Raw genomic sequence first — 17,363 nt, forward strand, 5'->3', positions numbered from 1 at the left:
GACAGTACCTTCTGCAGCCGCGTGCCCAGCGAGGCCATAGATAGAGACAGACAGACAGACAGACAGACAGTACCTTCTGCAACAGAGTCCCCAGCGAGGCCATTGATACAGACAGACAGGCAGGCAGGCAGGCAGACAGACAGGCAGACAGACAGGCAGACAGACAGGCAGACAGTACCTTCTGCAGCAGCATACCCAGCGAGGCCATAGATACAGACAGACAGGCAGACAGACAGACAGGCAGGCAGGCAGGCAGACAGTACCTTCTGCAGCAGCGTGCCCAGCGAGGCGACCCCGTGGGCGTGCAGCAGGCTCTCCTGGTTGATGGGGTGTCTCTGCAGGAAGTGCTTCAGCACCAGCAGGAAGGAAGCCACCAGGTTCTTCTCCAGACGGGCCTCTGAGGGGAGCGAGGATACACACCAAGAAACACACGGGTCATCCACACATCCTAACAGCCATAACCGGAACGACACTTGAAAATAGTACTTAGCATTGTGCAGCATATTATCCTAGCTATCTTGTTGTATACGGGGGAATGGGTTAGCCTAGCGATTGTTGGTGCGTAGCATTTGTTTCTATGAACGTCCTTACTGTACCGACAGCGATATATATTGTGGTTTCTCTTTCTTCTGACAAATGCTCTTATTGTGAGTCGCTTCGGATAAAAGCGTCTGCTAAACGCCCTAAACGTAACTGCAATGAAGTGTCATTGTTTTCTTAATACTCGCATTAAAGAGTGAACACTTAAAGCAAACATTTAATAAGAAGATATACAAGTAAAAAGATAAAAAGATAAGATCGGATGAAATAAAATAAGTAGCTAGAAAACAAGAATAGGTACATACACCCATCACTGAACCCATTCTCATTGGCTCTGGCGCCGGGCCACTCACCCGAGGCCCGATTGGTGGGAAGGATGACCCAGTCCCCGTCCCCGGGCGTGGTCACGTCCGGGGTGATGTACTCGGGCCCCGCGGGGGACTCGCCGCTGGGCTGCTCGGGGCCCACCAGGGCCAGCTGCTCCAGGATGGGGAAGAGCACGTGAAGGCCACCCACGCAGTTGATCATATCCTGTTGGCACGGCGACAAAGTGTTTTAGAGGCGCCGATAGGTGGAGCATGGTGCAAGCCTTCCTTGGATCTGGAAAAGCATTGAAAGAAAATGCTCTCGTAATAACATGAGCGGTCGGTGAGTCGTGGGCTGAAAGGCTGAAACATAATGTTGTGGAATTTCTGCGTCAGAGATGGTCTTGAATCCAACGCGAGAACAAAACGCAGGCCCGATAAATGTCGGCTTCATTGAGCATTTCTCCGTTCAAACTGTACGACTGTTTTTCTTTTTTGAGATGTTACTTTTCACCTGAAGACATTAACTATTTAAAAATATTCATCCTCACGTCAATCCACAAGGGAATTGTTCTCGATAAACCATTTTATTCTGGTCCACATTTGCCGTCCGAGAATCAATGATGCAGCTATACCTGTAACTACGATTCAAGCCAACAGAGGCAGCTAATGGGAATGCTGACATCGTGCAGCTTTAATGCATTGTGTCAGCAGGTTATAATATCCACACAGGGTGCGTTTCAGTACCTTGATGTCCCAGTTCACCACCTTGTTGCCGGTCAGGCGTCCGTGGAGCAGGTTGGGGGACAGATCCAGACAGATGGGGTTCCTACACGCCTGGAAAGGGAAGTGAGAAGAGAGCCAACACAAGTTTACATACAAGCACTGTCGCTACTGCAGGACCGTTACCGGAACGAGAAACCTTTACAGGAACTAAGAAGTGTATATCTAAAGTCAACACCAAGCCAGTTCAGATACAGCTTATACAACACCCGTGTATTTTCCATCACTTTAAAAAGAAACGTAGAGTTGTGTCAGAATGACATCGTGATCAGGTAATTCATTGATCTGTTCACCGATTGGTTACCTTGGGCGAATAGTGAAGCAGCAGTTTGGTTGACAGGTCGCCAAGCTCCGCCTCCTGAGCTTTGAAGGGGGAGATGCAGTTGGGACCTGCGGGGAAAAGACACCAATGTATTCTTAGATGAATCAATGAATAATTCACGTGGGATCATAGATCAATATTCAAGAAGCGTAACACTCCAAGAGACCAAATTAACGTAATCTGTTCTCCTTTCTTCTCGTCTCATCTTCCTCCTGCTCACCCTTCAACCTCTCAACCTCCTCCTCGTCCTCCTCCCCTTCTGACCCATCTCCCCCACCACAGCACCTCCAACAGCTCCTTCTTCTTCCCCCTCCACATCCTTCTCCTAATTCCTCCTTCTCCTCCTGCCTTCCTCCTCCTCCTCCTCCCTTCTTCCTCCTCCTCCCCTTCCTCCCATCTCCTTCCTCTTCTCCTACTTTGTTCCACGTCCGAATCCTTCTCATCCTCCTCCTTCCTCCCCTCCACTCCCTCTTCCCTCCCCCCCCTCCCTCCTCCTCCCCCATCCCCCCCGCCCACAGCTCACCGGCGCTGCACATGGCCTTGATGTGTGCGGGCTGCAGGGCCTCGTGGAACACCAGAACCCCTCCCAGCTGGCCCTGCAGCGAGGTGGGGCTGCCCCACTCGCTGTCCTGGGTGCCCGCCGAGATCAGCTTGGTGACCGAGCCGCCGCCGCCGCCGCCGCCGCCGCCGCCGCCCAGCAGCCCGCCCCAGGCCCCGCCCGCCGACGACAGGATGCCCCCTAGGGAGGTCCGCCCCGAGGGGGTGGTGGGGGTCAGGAAGGGCGGGTCGGGGATCTGGGAGGGCGGGGGCGTGGTGGTGCGGTGGCCCGCCGAACCGATGCAGCAGGAGGTGAAGGGCTGGGGAGTCAGGTGTTACCGTCAGGGTTAGGGTTAAAGGTCACACAAGGGTCAGTGGTGTGACCTTTTCAACACGCTCGTCGCTTAGAATAGTCCGGACACATCTGTAGTCACAGTCAATCGATAGTGATTCCAATAACGCTATCAATCAAAATTGGCACCTATCACGGATCTGATCAACAGGATCTCATACAGGCCGGTCCGTACCTCGCTTTCTCTTTGTTTACAAGACACGCCCTAAACCCCCCCCCACTCACGCCACCCAACCATCCCAGCTTTGCTGGTTCATGTCCCCCAGTTGCAAAGCCTGTATTCTGTGTTCTGTCCCCCCCGGAGGGGACAGAACACTGTTAAGTTTTGTGAATTGTTGTTGTTGTTTTTTTTCTTTTTCTTTCTTGTCTTTTCTTTTTTATCCATACACTTGTATACACTTGATACACTCTGTATCTATTTGCAAGTTTGTGTACTAGATAGTGTATTTTTCTGTATATTATTATCTAACAAAATATGTCGCACTTCTGTCTGTTAATCTGTATTTTTCAAATAGAAAAATTTGATCACAAAAGAAAGGTTTTGTGAATTGTAAACAAACATTACAACAGATAGCAAGTTTAAGGGTATTTCGATTTAGCCCAAATACTTGACTTAAATTACTCATTCAATACTTGGATATAAATCGGAGCTGTGATACTTTCTACATTATACTTTTAAACGTGCTGCTAGGGGTCAACATGCTTAACAGATGACCAAAACAAGCACGTCATTACTTTCTAACGGTGTTCATTACCGATTCATTACAGCCTCCCTACATAGACCCTACCCGTGTCCTAAAGGGATCTGAGCTATTGACAAGACAAGACAACCCTGGTTCCCACGGATCACCTCGGTCATGACGGGGAACTTGAGGGGGGCCGACAGCTTCTGCTGCCCGTCCACATAGATGTAGACAAGGCTCTGGCCGAAGGGCCTCTTCCCCGGGACATGGACCACGGCCACACTGTGCTGCGGAGACCAGGGGGAGGTGGGGGGGGAAATCACAGTGTTACGGCGGTGAGAGTACCAAACACTGTTTGGTACCAGAGTCTTTATGCAAACACCAGCCATTGTTTTTTTGTCTTGTGGAGCCACATTTCAAAGCTGCATTCCTCCGGCATTGAAATGTGACATGACTAGCTGGGATAATATCCAGGCTGGGAGGGTCACCCACCAACTGAAAAGGTCCTGGGTTCGATTCCCCATGTCCGCATCCTTGAGCAAGATGCCCTCACCCCCCACCTATTTGAATTCACCGTGTGTTGCTTGGGAGAGAAGCCTCCGCTAAAAGACTAAATAGTCAATAGCGATTACATTATAATAGCAATGTAATAGCATAGAACCAGTTACCCGCCTCCCCTGGGACCAATATGAGCCAATCAGAGAGAGCCATTTCATCTGCGTTTCACCAGAGGTGGCGCCGATGGGAAGAATTGACTTCAGTGTTGGGTTACGCTTCATGTTTATCCAAACGAGACCCTACGGTAACATGTCTCAGATTACGTTCTGTTTTATTGATATTTATACTGTTAGCCCGTGAGATAAGGAGATTCTCCCTTTCAAAATCTCTTGGGGTTTGAACCTCCCCATGTATTTCTATATTTGACTGCATTGTTATCATCACGTCATCCCTGCCAAATACAGGCCTACACAATCCTTAAGAGGTTGAGTTAGGCTGTGGTTAAATTAGTGTATTTTCATCTTCAGGACATTTTGTCCTGAAGGCAGGCAGCAAGGTTTCACAGGTCAGAGGACATACATATTGGTAGCTATAGTGATGATAGTTGGGTTATAAATAAAAACCTTTAGCGATAGTTGCGATAATGACAATAGTTTCCATGATCGTGATGGTTGCAATAGTCGTGATAATCCCAATAATCATGATAATCCTAATAGAAAATAGTCCATGCAGTTTTTCACACAACATCCTAAATAAAAACTTAAAGCAATACTTGCTTCGTCACAATAATCGTGATAGTCACGATAGTTCTTTAAGAAAGGCTGAGGGCATAATGTTTCAAGAGACGAAGCAGTTTTCACTCAAGAACCAAAACAAAAACGTAACAACCATTGCGATAGTCGCGACAGTCACGACAGTCCTGAAGCAGTCTTTCACACAACATCCCGAATAAAAACAAACTTGCGCCAGCTGCAATGGTCACAATAGTCGCGATCTTAGCGTTAGCGAGGGTGAAGCATCGGGGGGGGGGCGGGGCCTCACCCAGAGGGAGTCACAGAAGCAGTAGTCGGGCAGCATGACCGTGGCGTACTCCTTCTTGGTGCACACCGCCACCACCATGAGCCCGGCCCAGCTGATGAAGGCCTCGAAGCCCGTCCCGCCCGGGGTGAAGAAGCTGCAGCGAGGGGGAGATCAGTGTGAGGTCGAGGGTGGAGGCTGGACTGTGAGGAGAAGGTCACATCTTGAAAAAAAGATATTAGTTTCTGCACTGGGACGTCTGTGTTCCTCGCTTAGTTATTATTTAATGCCTCCTTACCGTTTTATTCATGGCCATTATTCAGTTGGCATTTGTATTCAATGCGTAATTTTCACGCTTTCGATTTTTATAGTTTTTAAAATGTTATGCTAGATATTTATTTCTAAATATTACAGGTTTGTGGACCTATTCTATCCAGCCCTCTGCAACGCTATGCATCCATTTCACTGCCTGAACCATATCACATTCTCCCCTTGTCCCATCCTGTGAATCAACCTTCCAGCCATCCATATCTCCACCTCCATCCACCTCATCCATCCCCCCATCCCTGGCGGCCGACCTGTACAGCTGCTTCCTCTTGTCCCCCTTGCCCGGCGTGTCCAGCTGCTCCTGGTCCAGCGACAGCCACGCCACGAAGCTGAAGGCGGCGCCGGGCCAGCGCGCCACCGTGGGCACCACGACGCCCGCCATGCTGGGCGACAGGTCAAAGTACTGCATGGCACACTCCAGCCCCGGCCGTCGCACCATGGCCAGCAGGGCCCGCAGCCCGGGCCCGACGTAGGGGTGGGGCCCGCCCGCCTCCGGGGGCCGCAGCAGCCGCAGGAAGGCGCGCAGCTCCGCCGCGCCCAGCGACTGCGAGCCCAGGGCCCCCAGCAGCGCCAGCAGGCTCTCGGCGCAGGCGCGGTGCAGCCGCTGGTGGCGCTCCAGCGTGGCCAGCAGGCGCAGCGGCATGGCGGCGTTGACGCACACGGCGCGCGTCTGCCGGTTGAGGCAACAGAGGCGACGCAGCCAGTCGGCGGTGAAGAGCTGCAGCTCCGGGGAGTCCAGCTCCGACAGCCACTGGGCCAGCAGCAGCAGGGGCTCCACGTTGCTGATGCCCAGCAGGCCCACCGAGCTGTGCTCGCCCTCCACCGCCTGGGGTGGGGGGGGGAGGAAAACATGAGACACGACGCGTTTTAAAAACACACTCTTTGTTAGGTTTGGACATATTTTCTGTTTGTGTTATGGTTTCCTTATTGCGTTATGAAAGAAATATTATTTTTGCGTCTCGCCTTTTGTGTTTTATTATGTATGTTGGCCGGTGTTGGGAACGTTACTTTAAAAAAGTAATTAGTTATAGTTACTCACTACTTCAATTCACTCACTACTACAAAAAGTAACTGAGTTAGTAACTGAATTACTCTTTAATAAAAGTAACTAGTTACCAGGTTAAGTAACTATTTGCATTACTGTAAAAAAAAGAAAGTTGCTATATGTCGAAGAATTTGGATTTTTCTGAGCAGCTTTCACTTGGCCTTAATGTGTTAAATGGTTGAACTGCCCATTCAAGGCCCTGATATACTTCCAACTAAATATTAATTTGCTTAGTTGCAAAGGCTGTGGAACATCTGCCGAATACTACAGAAAATGCCAACCTTTCATCGGATTGCCCCGGACTCGCCATTTCTGCTGCTTCATCGAATCTGTTTGGTGTGTGCGTGTGGCACGCGTGTCCTGGCTTGTGTGTAAAAACACTGGCTCCGATTGGCTACCATGAAACATGACTCTGCCTTATCCAATCATAATCACTTATCTCGTTAACGCACCCAGTCTCCTCATTAGCAGTTTGTGTTTGGAGCCAGGGGTGCGTTCGGATTACGCACTTTATCCAATCAATTCATAGTAACGCACCGCATTTAACATACAGTAACGGTAACAGCGTTGTAACGACGGAAACAGTAATTAGTTAGATTACCCCGTTACTAAAAATATAACGGCGTTACCTAACGCCGTTATTTTAAACGGCGTTATTACAAACACTGATGTTGGCCATACTTAGTTCTCAATAAACATATTTGAAAACACATCCAATAGATAAAGTCCCAAATACAGAGAGAGGAAAGCACTCAACTTATACCGAATATTGAACGCTGAAAACATGCATCGACACCCCAGCCACCGCAACCTAACCTCAATGTACCATGGAGACACAGCGGGTACAACAGCAGGTCTCTCCTATGGACAGACACATGGACAACAAACTAGATGCACTGAGGGGGCAGGGGGAGGGGGGGTATCTCTCACCATGTTCATGAGCTCCTTCAGGAGGTGTCGGGACGGCTGGCCCAGGGACACCAGCACCTCGTACAGGTGGTTGTAGCCGATCCGCTCCTTGAACACTTCCTGTCAGGGGAGGGGGGGAAAGGGTCTGAGTTTACCTGTTGGGATTCAACCCCGTCCCCTCATCATGGGTGGCGTGGGTCTTTGACAATCCCCGCCCCCCCCCCACTCTTTATAAGCTCTGTCGATTAACGTCTGATCCCTGTCTTTGCGCTCCAAAGTCTCCAACCCCTGGCTTGATTATTTGGAACGACTCCCCCATCAACGTTGTTTTAAAATGTCAAAGCAAAAAACAAATGTGGCGTGACGTAACAGTTCAAACGTCTTCAAAACAGCACAATGTAACTGTTTTAGCGTTTAGCGTGAACAGACGGAACGCGCCCGCAGTGTGTAGGGTAGTGGCTGTGTGGTGTGTGATCACCTTGGCAGCCGGAGACTTGTGCATCACCGTGGTGAGGGCTCTGATGGTCGCCACGGCCAGCGAATCCAGTCGGCCCTGGAACACCTGGGGGAAAGTACACGCCCCCATCATCCGTCAGTATGAGCCAATGAGGACGCTTCGCCCAACCTTGGGCGCTGGAGGAGATACACGATGGTCGGCAACCCTCGCGCAAATGACAGGCTGCTTTTGCGACATTCACAACACCACGTTCAGCGGCACGTTTAAAGAGCAACGACACACTGACTCAGGGATGTGGTAAGGAGTAAGAAGTGATCAATTATCGATTTGTTAATGTTTGAATTGTTACAGGATGCCTTTGCAGTCATCTTGAAAATAAGTGTTGATCATAAGTGCTGGCCAGCTTTTTTTTTTGTAGATTATATCAGATACGGGATGTGATTTTACTTGATGGCGTTATTGAAATCACCATCGGTCAGCATCGACTACAGACATGTCCAGGTTATTTTAAGCTGTTACGAACAAGTCGCAATGTGACACTTTAACCACTTTAAACCCTTTAACCTTTAGATGGCTACAAAGAACACATGCTGCGCAGTGTGTAGTGACTCTTTAAAAAGCTTTAAAATCAATCAAAAATTATATTTGCAAACTGGATGAAAAAAAAGCATATAAAATAATTGCAGGAATTAAAGACTTTCTGACCAGACTAATCGCAGTGCTTTCTCTCGATATTTGTGCAAAGACAATAAAATGTTGGTGATGTTTACTGTATGATGGCAAAACCAAGACTAAACCTGAAAGCACACAAGAAGATCCCACACACAGAAACACCTCCCACACAGAACAACTCGCACGACTCTCGGCTCGGTTTTTAGTCAGGGTTTTGCCTTCATGTTTGCGTCCCCATCCTCAGATTCACTATGTGAACTATTTAGTGGTTTAGGCGCCAGTCGGAGCTGCCATTTGGTCTGGCGCTGCAGAGGTCATATGAACAGGAAGACAAATTAAAAAACATCAAAACTCCCTTGGAGAAAACACTCATCAGTCAAAAGGCGTACATTACATGATTGTCCAAAGAGGGGAATTCATGAGCACGGTCTAGATCTGACTGCTCATTTGGGGTCAGACTCTGCTGATAAAGGCATAAATTGCCCAGTTTTGTGGGTTACATTTTTGCCTTGGCTGGATTAATTTACCCAGAAAACATTTGACATCGTGCCTTGTGGACTCAAGGGGCAGATATTGGGTTTTAGACAAAAGATGCTAAACCATGCAGGCTCCATTTCAAACCAATTTCATAGTGTGCCAAAGTTGATATCAAGGGTCATAGTTCATCCCTCGACATGTCAGTTCAAAGGCTGAACTTGGGTATGACTGGGGGATGCCTGTTGTAATTCTAGTTTGTTTTTTGTGACAAAGGCAACCGTGAAAACTGGAGGAAACCAATTGAATCTCAAACGCTGCTGCCTTGACAGCAACATTCTACTAGAGATTGTGACACATTTTCAGAAAGAAAGATGTGTCCGCTAAACAGGTTTTAGTTTGTTTACTCTTGTAATGTACACCTAAGCGGGTCGCCCACCATCTCAACTCAAAACACACACAGGTGATGCATTTCATACAAATCAGCCTCAATACATTTCACTCTCACTCACACTCAGACACACACACACAAACAACAACAAAACAAAAACAAACTGATGAAAAAAGAGAAATGATTAAAACAAAGGAACATGGAACAAACCGACAAGCTCACGCTTCCATCCAGCTCTGTCCTCTTGTATTGAGTCAAGCAGAACCTCGGTATAAATTGTGGATTATACATATACACGTCAGAAGATATATTCATATCTTCTGACAGAGTGACTTGGAACGCGGGCTGGAGGGTCGGCCATGTTTGAAAAGGTATATATATATATATATGAATAAATATACAGAAATATGTAAACAAAAGCACCAACCAAGAAACAAAGCATCAGCATTAAATAGACACAGACTTCCCTCCACCCACCGACACGTAAACCAACACCGTCACAAGACACACCCACCCAGCAGTAGCCACGCCCACACCTTCCATGAGTGAGCATTCAGATGGAACCCAGGCACCAACGGGCGAGGGGGGGGGGGGGGGGGGGGGGGGAGTGTGTGTGTGTGCCCAGTGTTTGTGTGTGTGTTTCGCCAGTGTGCATTTGTGTCGCCAGTGTGTGCGTGTGTCGCCAGTGTGCGCGTGTGACGCCAGTGTGCGCGTGTGTCGCCAGTGTGCGCGTGTGTGTGTTTTACCGGTGTGCGTGCGTGCATGCGCTGATGTTTACATGTGGCCAGTGTGTGTGTGTGTGTGTGTTTGTGTGTTTCGCCAGTGTGCATTTGTGTCGCCAGTGTGCGCGTGTGTCGCCAGTGTGCGCGTGTGTGTGTTTTACCGGTGTGCGTGCGTGCATGTGCTGATGATTACATGTGGCCTGTGTGTGTGTGTGTTTGTGTGTTTCGCCAGTGTGCATTTGTGTCGCCAGTGTGCGCGTGTGTCGCCAGTGTGCGCGTGTGTGTGTTTTACCGGTGTGCGTGCGTGCATGCGCTGATGTTTACATGTGGCCAGTGTGTGTGTGTGTGTCTTTGTGTGTTTCGCCAGTGTGCATTTGTGTCGCCAGTGTGCGCGTGTGTCGCCAGTGTTTGCCTGTGTGTGTGTTGCCGGTGTGCGTGCGTGCGTGCGTGCGTGCGTGTGTGCGTGTGTGCGTGTGTGCGTGTGCTGATGTTTACACGGCATTTTGTATTGATGTGACTGAATACGCTATCTACCGTTAAGATAAGAGTGTTTACCGTTGGCTTTACTGGCCCGGCTTGGTGACACGGCCCCATAACCTGGTCTTTGTTAAAGACAACAGCACTAGAACTCCTTCTCCTCCCCCAGCATCAAATAACAGGTACTCCCCAAACAAAAGGCGCACTGTGTTTGTGTGAGAGAGTGCATTTGTGTGCGTGTCTGAGAGCATTTCTTTGTGTGCGGGGACATGTCTGTCTGTCTGTCTGTGTGTGTTTCCATTCCATGTGTGAGCATGCAAGCATTTGTGTGCGAGTATGTGTGTGCGTGTGCATCAATGTCTGTGTGCCGGTGTGAGTATGTTTTACGAGAGGATGTGTATGTGCGCCTGCCTGTGTGTATGTGAGTGCGTGTCTGCCTGTGTGTATGTGTGTGCGTGAGTATCTGCCTGTGTGTATGTGCATGCATGCCCAACTGTGTTCCCATTAACCAGATCAATAGACGCTCTCCTGGGAGGGGATGATACGACGGTCAATAGCAGCTCAGGGCGACGGCAAACAACTGAACGATTCACGGGCCGCTTCACAGGTGTGTTGTGGAGAATGTCTGGTTTAAGCAGCCTCACCTGGCCCGAGTCAGACTGATTGGTCTCTGGGGCTGGGTGAGGCTGCACACCTGTTGTGCATGGAGTAATCAATACACCCCCGTGTTCTGTGTCCCTATATTCGACCTGGGGAGTTAAACAAGGCGGATGGCTTTTTTGTAAAGGATTTTTTTTTTTTTTATAAAAAAGGTGTTTCCTTGAACCAAAAGTGAAGGCGGTTTGCTTCGCTGATCAGATGACGCTAAAAAAAAAAAAAAAAAATGCAGGAAACTTCTCAAATATCTATTTTTTTTATAAAACCCCCCAAAATCCCAAATGAATCACGACGTGTAGACTCTGAGGGGGCGTGTATGGCAAGACCGAAGACCGATCCAACACCTGGATGGCGTGTGCGTTGTCTCTCAACAGATGTGCTTTTCAAAAGCGAATCTCTTGTCAGTGTGTGGGGTGGGAAACAAAGTTTTCGAACCCAATCTTCACAAACCAACGCGTCGCTCTGAGTCTTGCTGTGAAGTGAGTCATTTGGCGATGAGGTGGGGGTTTGGGTGGGGGTCAAGCTGGAGGGGGGGGGGGGGGGGGGGGGGGTGAGGCAGGCGGGGGGGTTGGGAGGAGAGAGGGGTGGGGGGGCGACGGTACCTGAGGCTCACTGTCCTCTCCTGTTCCTGTCAGTAACCTGTTGTTGGCTATATCTTTCTGGTCCTTGTCTGCTGCAGCGCACCTGGCGTTAATCAGCTGGCGTGACGTGCACACACACAGAAAGACACACACACACACACACACACACACAGTCGCATACACACACACACACACACACACAGTCGCATACATACACACACACACAAACAGTGGCATACACACACACACACACACAGTCGCATACATACACACACACACAAACAGTGGCATACACACACACACACACACACACACACACACACCAGGCAAAAGGGGGAGGGGAAGATGTGAGTGTAAACCTGACGCATTTGAATGAGAGGAGAGAGAGAGAGAGAGAGAGAGAGAGAGAGAGAGAGAGAGAGAGAGAGAGAGAGAGAGAGAGAGAGAACTACATACTAGACATAAAGGAGCAGTGAGGATTAGGTCCACTTCTATGAGGAAGAAGGGCTGAGCCAAGCCACTCATTCCTAGGAGCTGAAGGAGGAGGGGTTGGGTGGGGGGAGGTGGTGGGAGAATCTTCCCTGTGGGCTCTTATCACTGCATGAAATCAACCTTGAGATCTATGCATGTATACACACATGTTTACATACCGCATACCAGCCACACCACAGCTACATGTCCTCGAAGGGGCGATGTATTGTGGCCGTGTTGTATACTTTTTTTCATTACAGTCGATTCGCCCTTTTCATGTCAAAGTCAAGACGTCCTCTAGGATTAGATCCCGGTAAAATCTTTTGTTTTTTTTAAGATTCCAAAACATTGTTTCATCGTAGTTTGGGAATAACTGACATTGTTGCTCCTTTTAAAACACAGGGTTGCGGAAACAACTACATCCCCCATCTTGCCCATAGCTCACTTCTCTCACACAAGTCATGGGGATAGTGGCCAACGGCATCATGGGAGCTGGAGTCCTTACCTTGCTGTTCTGCAGTAGCCGCGTGAGGTGCTCGAAGCAGTTGCTGTTGAGGAAGATGGCCTGAAGCACTGGCCTGTCCGAGCAAAGGAACATGTCCCTGATGGTGTCTGGGGTGGGGGACACAAGCACACAAATGAGCAAACATTAACAAAGCAAATAAAGATTGCATTCAAATGCATCTAAAATGGAGCCAAAAACATCACAATCTTAACCTACTACTAGGGCTGCTCGATTATGGGAAAAATCATAATCGCGATTATTTTGGTCAATATTGAAATCACGATAATTCAAACGATTATTTTTGAGTTTGAAAACATGTATTTATTCAGCATGTCTCTCCGATTTTTTTTTGTAACTGAGAACATTGAAATTTCGCCTTAAAAAAATACACAAAATGGTCAAAAAGAAAATGTTCCAATCTAAAATGATAAACAGATATGTATCCAGCTGTTCTGCCCTTTCTATAAAACATTAAAAAAATAATAATAATAATCGAAAAACTCGATTATGTTAATTTTGTGATTGTTTGGCGCTAAAATCGAAATCGCTATCAGAATTTGATTAATCGCCCTGCCCTACCTACTACACAACTTAAATAACACACACACACACACACACACACACACACACACACACACACACACACACACACACACACACACACACCTAGCATGTGCACTTGCAGCGCCACAAAGCGTTTCTCCCAGTGGCGGCCCAGTGGCGCCGGCCGACCCTTGGCCTGCAGCTGATTCGGACTCGGCTGCGGATGCTGATGCTGGGTCGCCGTGGCGGCCGGGTCCGAGTTGAGCAGCTTGAAGTAGAGGTCGAGCACCGAGGCGATCTCCACGGGCCGCCGGTCGGAGCTGGAGGCCAGCAGGCGGTGCACAACCTCCCGCAGGCAGCCCAGTGTCAGCAGTGCCCGGCGGCCCGGCGCCTCCCCGTCCCAGTCGGGGTCGCCGTCCAGGTCGCCATGGCTACCGCCGCCGGTGGCGCTGTCGGCCAGCACGGCCATCAGCACCTCCATGGTGGCCGGGGAGATGGCCAGCAGGGCGTTTCTCTGGAGGGAGGGGGGAAGGGAGGGAGACAGGGTGGGGAGGAAATGAGGGGGGAGAAAGGACAGGAGATAAGGAGGGGGGATGGAGGGAGAGAGAGAGGAAAGGAGGGAGTGAGAGAGGGGGGATGGAGAGAGAGGGGGGATTGGGGGGAGGAGTGAAGGGCGGGAGGAACAAGGGAGGGAATTAATGATTCAAATGATAAAAGGAAAAAGAGGCCAAAAAAAGGGAAGGAAGAAACAATGAGAAAGAAAAGAAAAAGTCGTTTCATTTTTCTTCTGGGGTTAGAACTCTTCCTTCAGAGATCAGGGAAGAAGAACTAAATGGCCAAAATAGTCCTTTGGGACTAACAGACTTGTTCTACTTTAGGCCAAATGTTGCAGGCACTCCCCTGGTCTGGGTTGATGTTTGACCTGCATGGGGGGAACCGGTTAACCGAAGCAGGGGCTCAGCGGAGCGCAACTCACCTGTTCGCCGGCCACAATGGCTCCAAACAGGTGGAGCAGGCAGCATTTCAGACTGTCCTTCAGGTGCTCACTCTCCTGGAAGCACTCTGAGACAGAGAGACAGAGAGACAGAGACAGAGACAGAGAGAGACAGAGAGAGACAGATAGACAGAGACAGACAGAAAGAGACAAAGAGAGAGAAAGAGAGAGAGAGAAAGAGACAGACAGACAGACAGACAGACAGACAGACAGACAGACAGACAGACAGACAGACAGACAGACAGACAGAGAGAGAGAGAGAGACAGACAGACAGAGAGACAGAGAAAGAGAGAGACAGATAGACAGAAACAGACAGAAAGAGACAAAGAGAGAGAGAGAGAGAGACACACAGACAGACAGACAGACAGACGGAGAGAGAGAGAGAGAGACAGACAGAGAGACAGAGACAGAGAGAGAGAGAGAGACACACAGACAGACAGACAGACAGACAGACAGAGAGAGAGAGAGAGACAGACAGAGAGACAGAGAAAGAGAGAGAGAAAGAGACAGAGACAGAGAGAGACAGACAGGGAGAGACAGAGGCAGAGAGACATACAGAGTGAGATACAAAGAGACACACAAACACACTTTTATCACACATTGCAGTCGTCATGCATTTGATAATAAAATCGAGCTTACTGAGTATTACGGTCCAATATGCAAATAGAGAACGGCACGCGAAGGGTCAAATTAACTCTATTTGGTTATGCACACATGACATACCTATACACCCACATCCACACACACAAACCAACACACACACACCCACACAAAAAGCAGTCATCTCTCATGGTACTCTCAGTCAACCACCAGTGGAGGTCAGAACACGCACACAGACAGAGCTTCTTTCACCGCTCATCTTAGCCTGATCCCTCACCATCCCAAGGGAGGATGTCATCTTCAGTGAAAACCTCTCAAAACTACTTAAGGGTTAGCTTATGCTGGCAGGAAATGTAAACCGTTTGAAATGTGAAAATATGAACAGCTTAACATATTGGTTGCCTAAAAACAATGACATGTGTGATAAAGGTTTATCCTGCTGGAGTGGGAAGGAATAAAGTCACAAAACAAGAGCGTTAAGAGGAACATACGTTGTTCTGGTATCTGAACAGTCCTAAAGTTTGACAACAACTAGAGGCCGTTGCTAGGCATGCCTAGCAACACACCCTAAAATCTCAGTAAATCATTGGCTTATTGTAGTTACTATACTACACTACCTTACTAGACTACCTAGTAAGAAGTCCCAAAACAAACCACAGCAACATAAAATGCAATCATTTATTTAAATCAACATTCTTCCGCCTAGCAATAAGGTTCCTCAAATCAGGAAAACTTTTGCCAAGCTACACAGACTAGCGTATTTTGGTCACAGGTGTGTGTTTTTAAGCATTTAACAAGGGCTTTGAGCCACTTTAATCACAGGAGAGGCTGCAAGGACACATGTTGCTGTGTCTGTGTTGACCTTGGAGGGCAATGCTGTTGCCATTATTAAAAATAGTTTATCGGTACAATTGGATTACATAACAAAAAAAAAAAGCCTCTTTCCTCTAGCTACAGGCTTTCATGTGCACTTCAGGTAATTATATTGCATCCAGACGCACACAGAGACAGAGGCACACGCACACGCAGGCAAACGCAGACACACACACACACTTGAATTGAAATGGCCAGCAATCATGATGAAACTATCTCCCTGTTTGGCAGACACAGCAAGAATGGAGGGGAAACAAAGAAGCAGATTCAACACACAACAGTGTGTGTGGCTATGTGTGCGTGCATGTGTTTGTGCACGTGTGCACGTGTGTGTGCGTGGCCCTAGAAACTCTGAACAGCAAAGAGAAGATGTAGAGAGAGCAGACTAAAGAGATGGAACATGCGAGGCTGTTTGTTCACTCCGGCCCGCATAGGGAACTCAGGGGACCGTGTTTTAGATTATCAGATTCAGATTCCACCAAGTGTGTGTGTGTGTGTGTGTGTGTGTGTGTGTGTGTGTGTGTGTTATTTTTTTTACACTTTTTTATGTGTGTCATGGAGTAGGGATGATAACCAGGAGAGGGAGAGATGATTACTGGACGCATATACATACATACATGAACTGAGCAGCAGGAACTGAAGGGGTTGAAAGGCCCAACAGACTTACGGTAGAAGAAGGGGACGAACTCCACTGTGAGGGGAGCGGCTTTGAACTTCTGTCTGCTCCTCTCTGCAGTGCCCACCCGCTCCCTAGGGGAACACACACACACACACACACACACACACACACACACACACACACACACACACACACACACACACACACAAACTTCAAAGACCCCTTTGTATCCATGACCACAATTTAAGAGGCTTAACTTGTGCATATGCGCAAAATGGTGACTGGTGGTGTGAAACGGTTTGAAGGTATTGAGGTTAGTTAGTTAAGGTTTCCCTAAGATCCTCTAGCCAAACCAGGACAACTTTGGCTTCAAGTTAGCACGCTAGGTAGCCGGTCATTCACTGTTAGCCGCGGGCACGGTCCCTCTACTTTCACTTCAAGCTAGCACACTAAGGGCTATTCATTTAGTGTTAGCCACTTGCCCGGTCCTTTCACTTTGGCTTCAAGCTAGCACGCTACGGGCGAGTCATTTAGTGTTAGCCACGCGCCCGGTCCTTCCACTTTGGCTTCAAGCTAGCACGCTACGGGCTATTCATTTAGTGTTAGCCACTTGCCCGGTCCTTTCACTTTGGCTTCAAGCTAGCACGGTAAGGGCGAGTCATTTAGTGTTAGCCACGCGCCCGGTCCTTCCACTTTGGCTTCAAGCTAGCACGCTATGGGCTAGTCATTTAGTGTTACTTGCGCTCCTGGTGCCTCCACTTTCCCTTCAAGTTAGCACGCTATAGGCCGGTCCATCAGTGTTACCCGCACGCTCGGTGTCTCCAGTTGCGGTAGGGGTCGTAGAGGCTCTCGCAGAAGGCCAGCGCATGACGGACAAACTCTTCGGCCTGCGTCTGGTCGGCCATCTCCTTCTCCTTGGTCTTGCTTTTCAGCTGGAATACACGGTCAGTAATGAAGCGGGAGTGGGGAGAGAGGAGGAGGAGGAGGAGGAAGAGGAGGAGGAGGAGG

At 48.9% G+C, this 17,363-nt stretch overlaps 1 protein-coding gene across 1 annotated transcript in view; it reads right to left on the reverse strand.

The window, feature by feature from the left end:
* Positions 1-17,363, reverse strand: part of nbeal1 (neurobeachin-like 1) — a gene marked incomplete at its 3' end in the record, with an annotated part of 65,485 nt that overhangs the window by 36,495 nt on the left and 11,627 nt on the right. Inside the window, 16 exon segments of the mRNA XM_079734271.1 lie at positions 264-397; positions 894-1,071; positions 1,593-1,682; positions 1,933-2,018; positions 2,474-2,807; positions 3,690-3,809; positions 5,062-5,194; positions 5,616-6,190; positions 7,340-7,438; positions 7,797-7,880; positions 11,771-11,866; positions 12,726-12,832; positions 13,392-13,782; positions 14,245-14,330; positions 16,404-16,486; positions 17,160-17,287. Coding sequence (XP_079590397.1) covers positions 264-397; positions 894-1,071; positions 1,593-1,682; positions 1,933-2,018; positions 2,474-2,807; positions 3,690-3,809; positions 5,062-5,194; positions 5,616-6,190; positions 7,340-7,438; positions 7,797-7,880; positions 11,771-11,866; positions 12,726-12,832; positions 13,392-13,782; positions 14,245-14,330; positions 16,404-16,486; positions 17,160-17,287 — 2,724 coding nt within the window.

Source organism: Pollachius pollachius, assembly GCF_949987615.1.
Source record: "Pollachius pollachius genome assembly, chromosome: 4".
In the NCBI taxonomy this organism is placed as follows: Eukaryota; Metazoa; Chordata; class Actinopteri; order Gadiformes; family Gadidae; genus Pollachius; species Pollachius pollachius.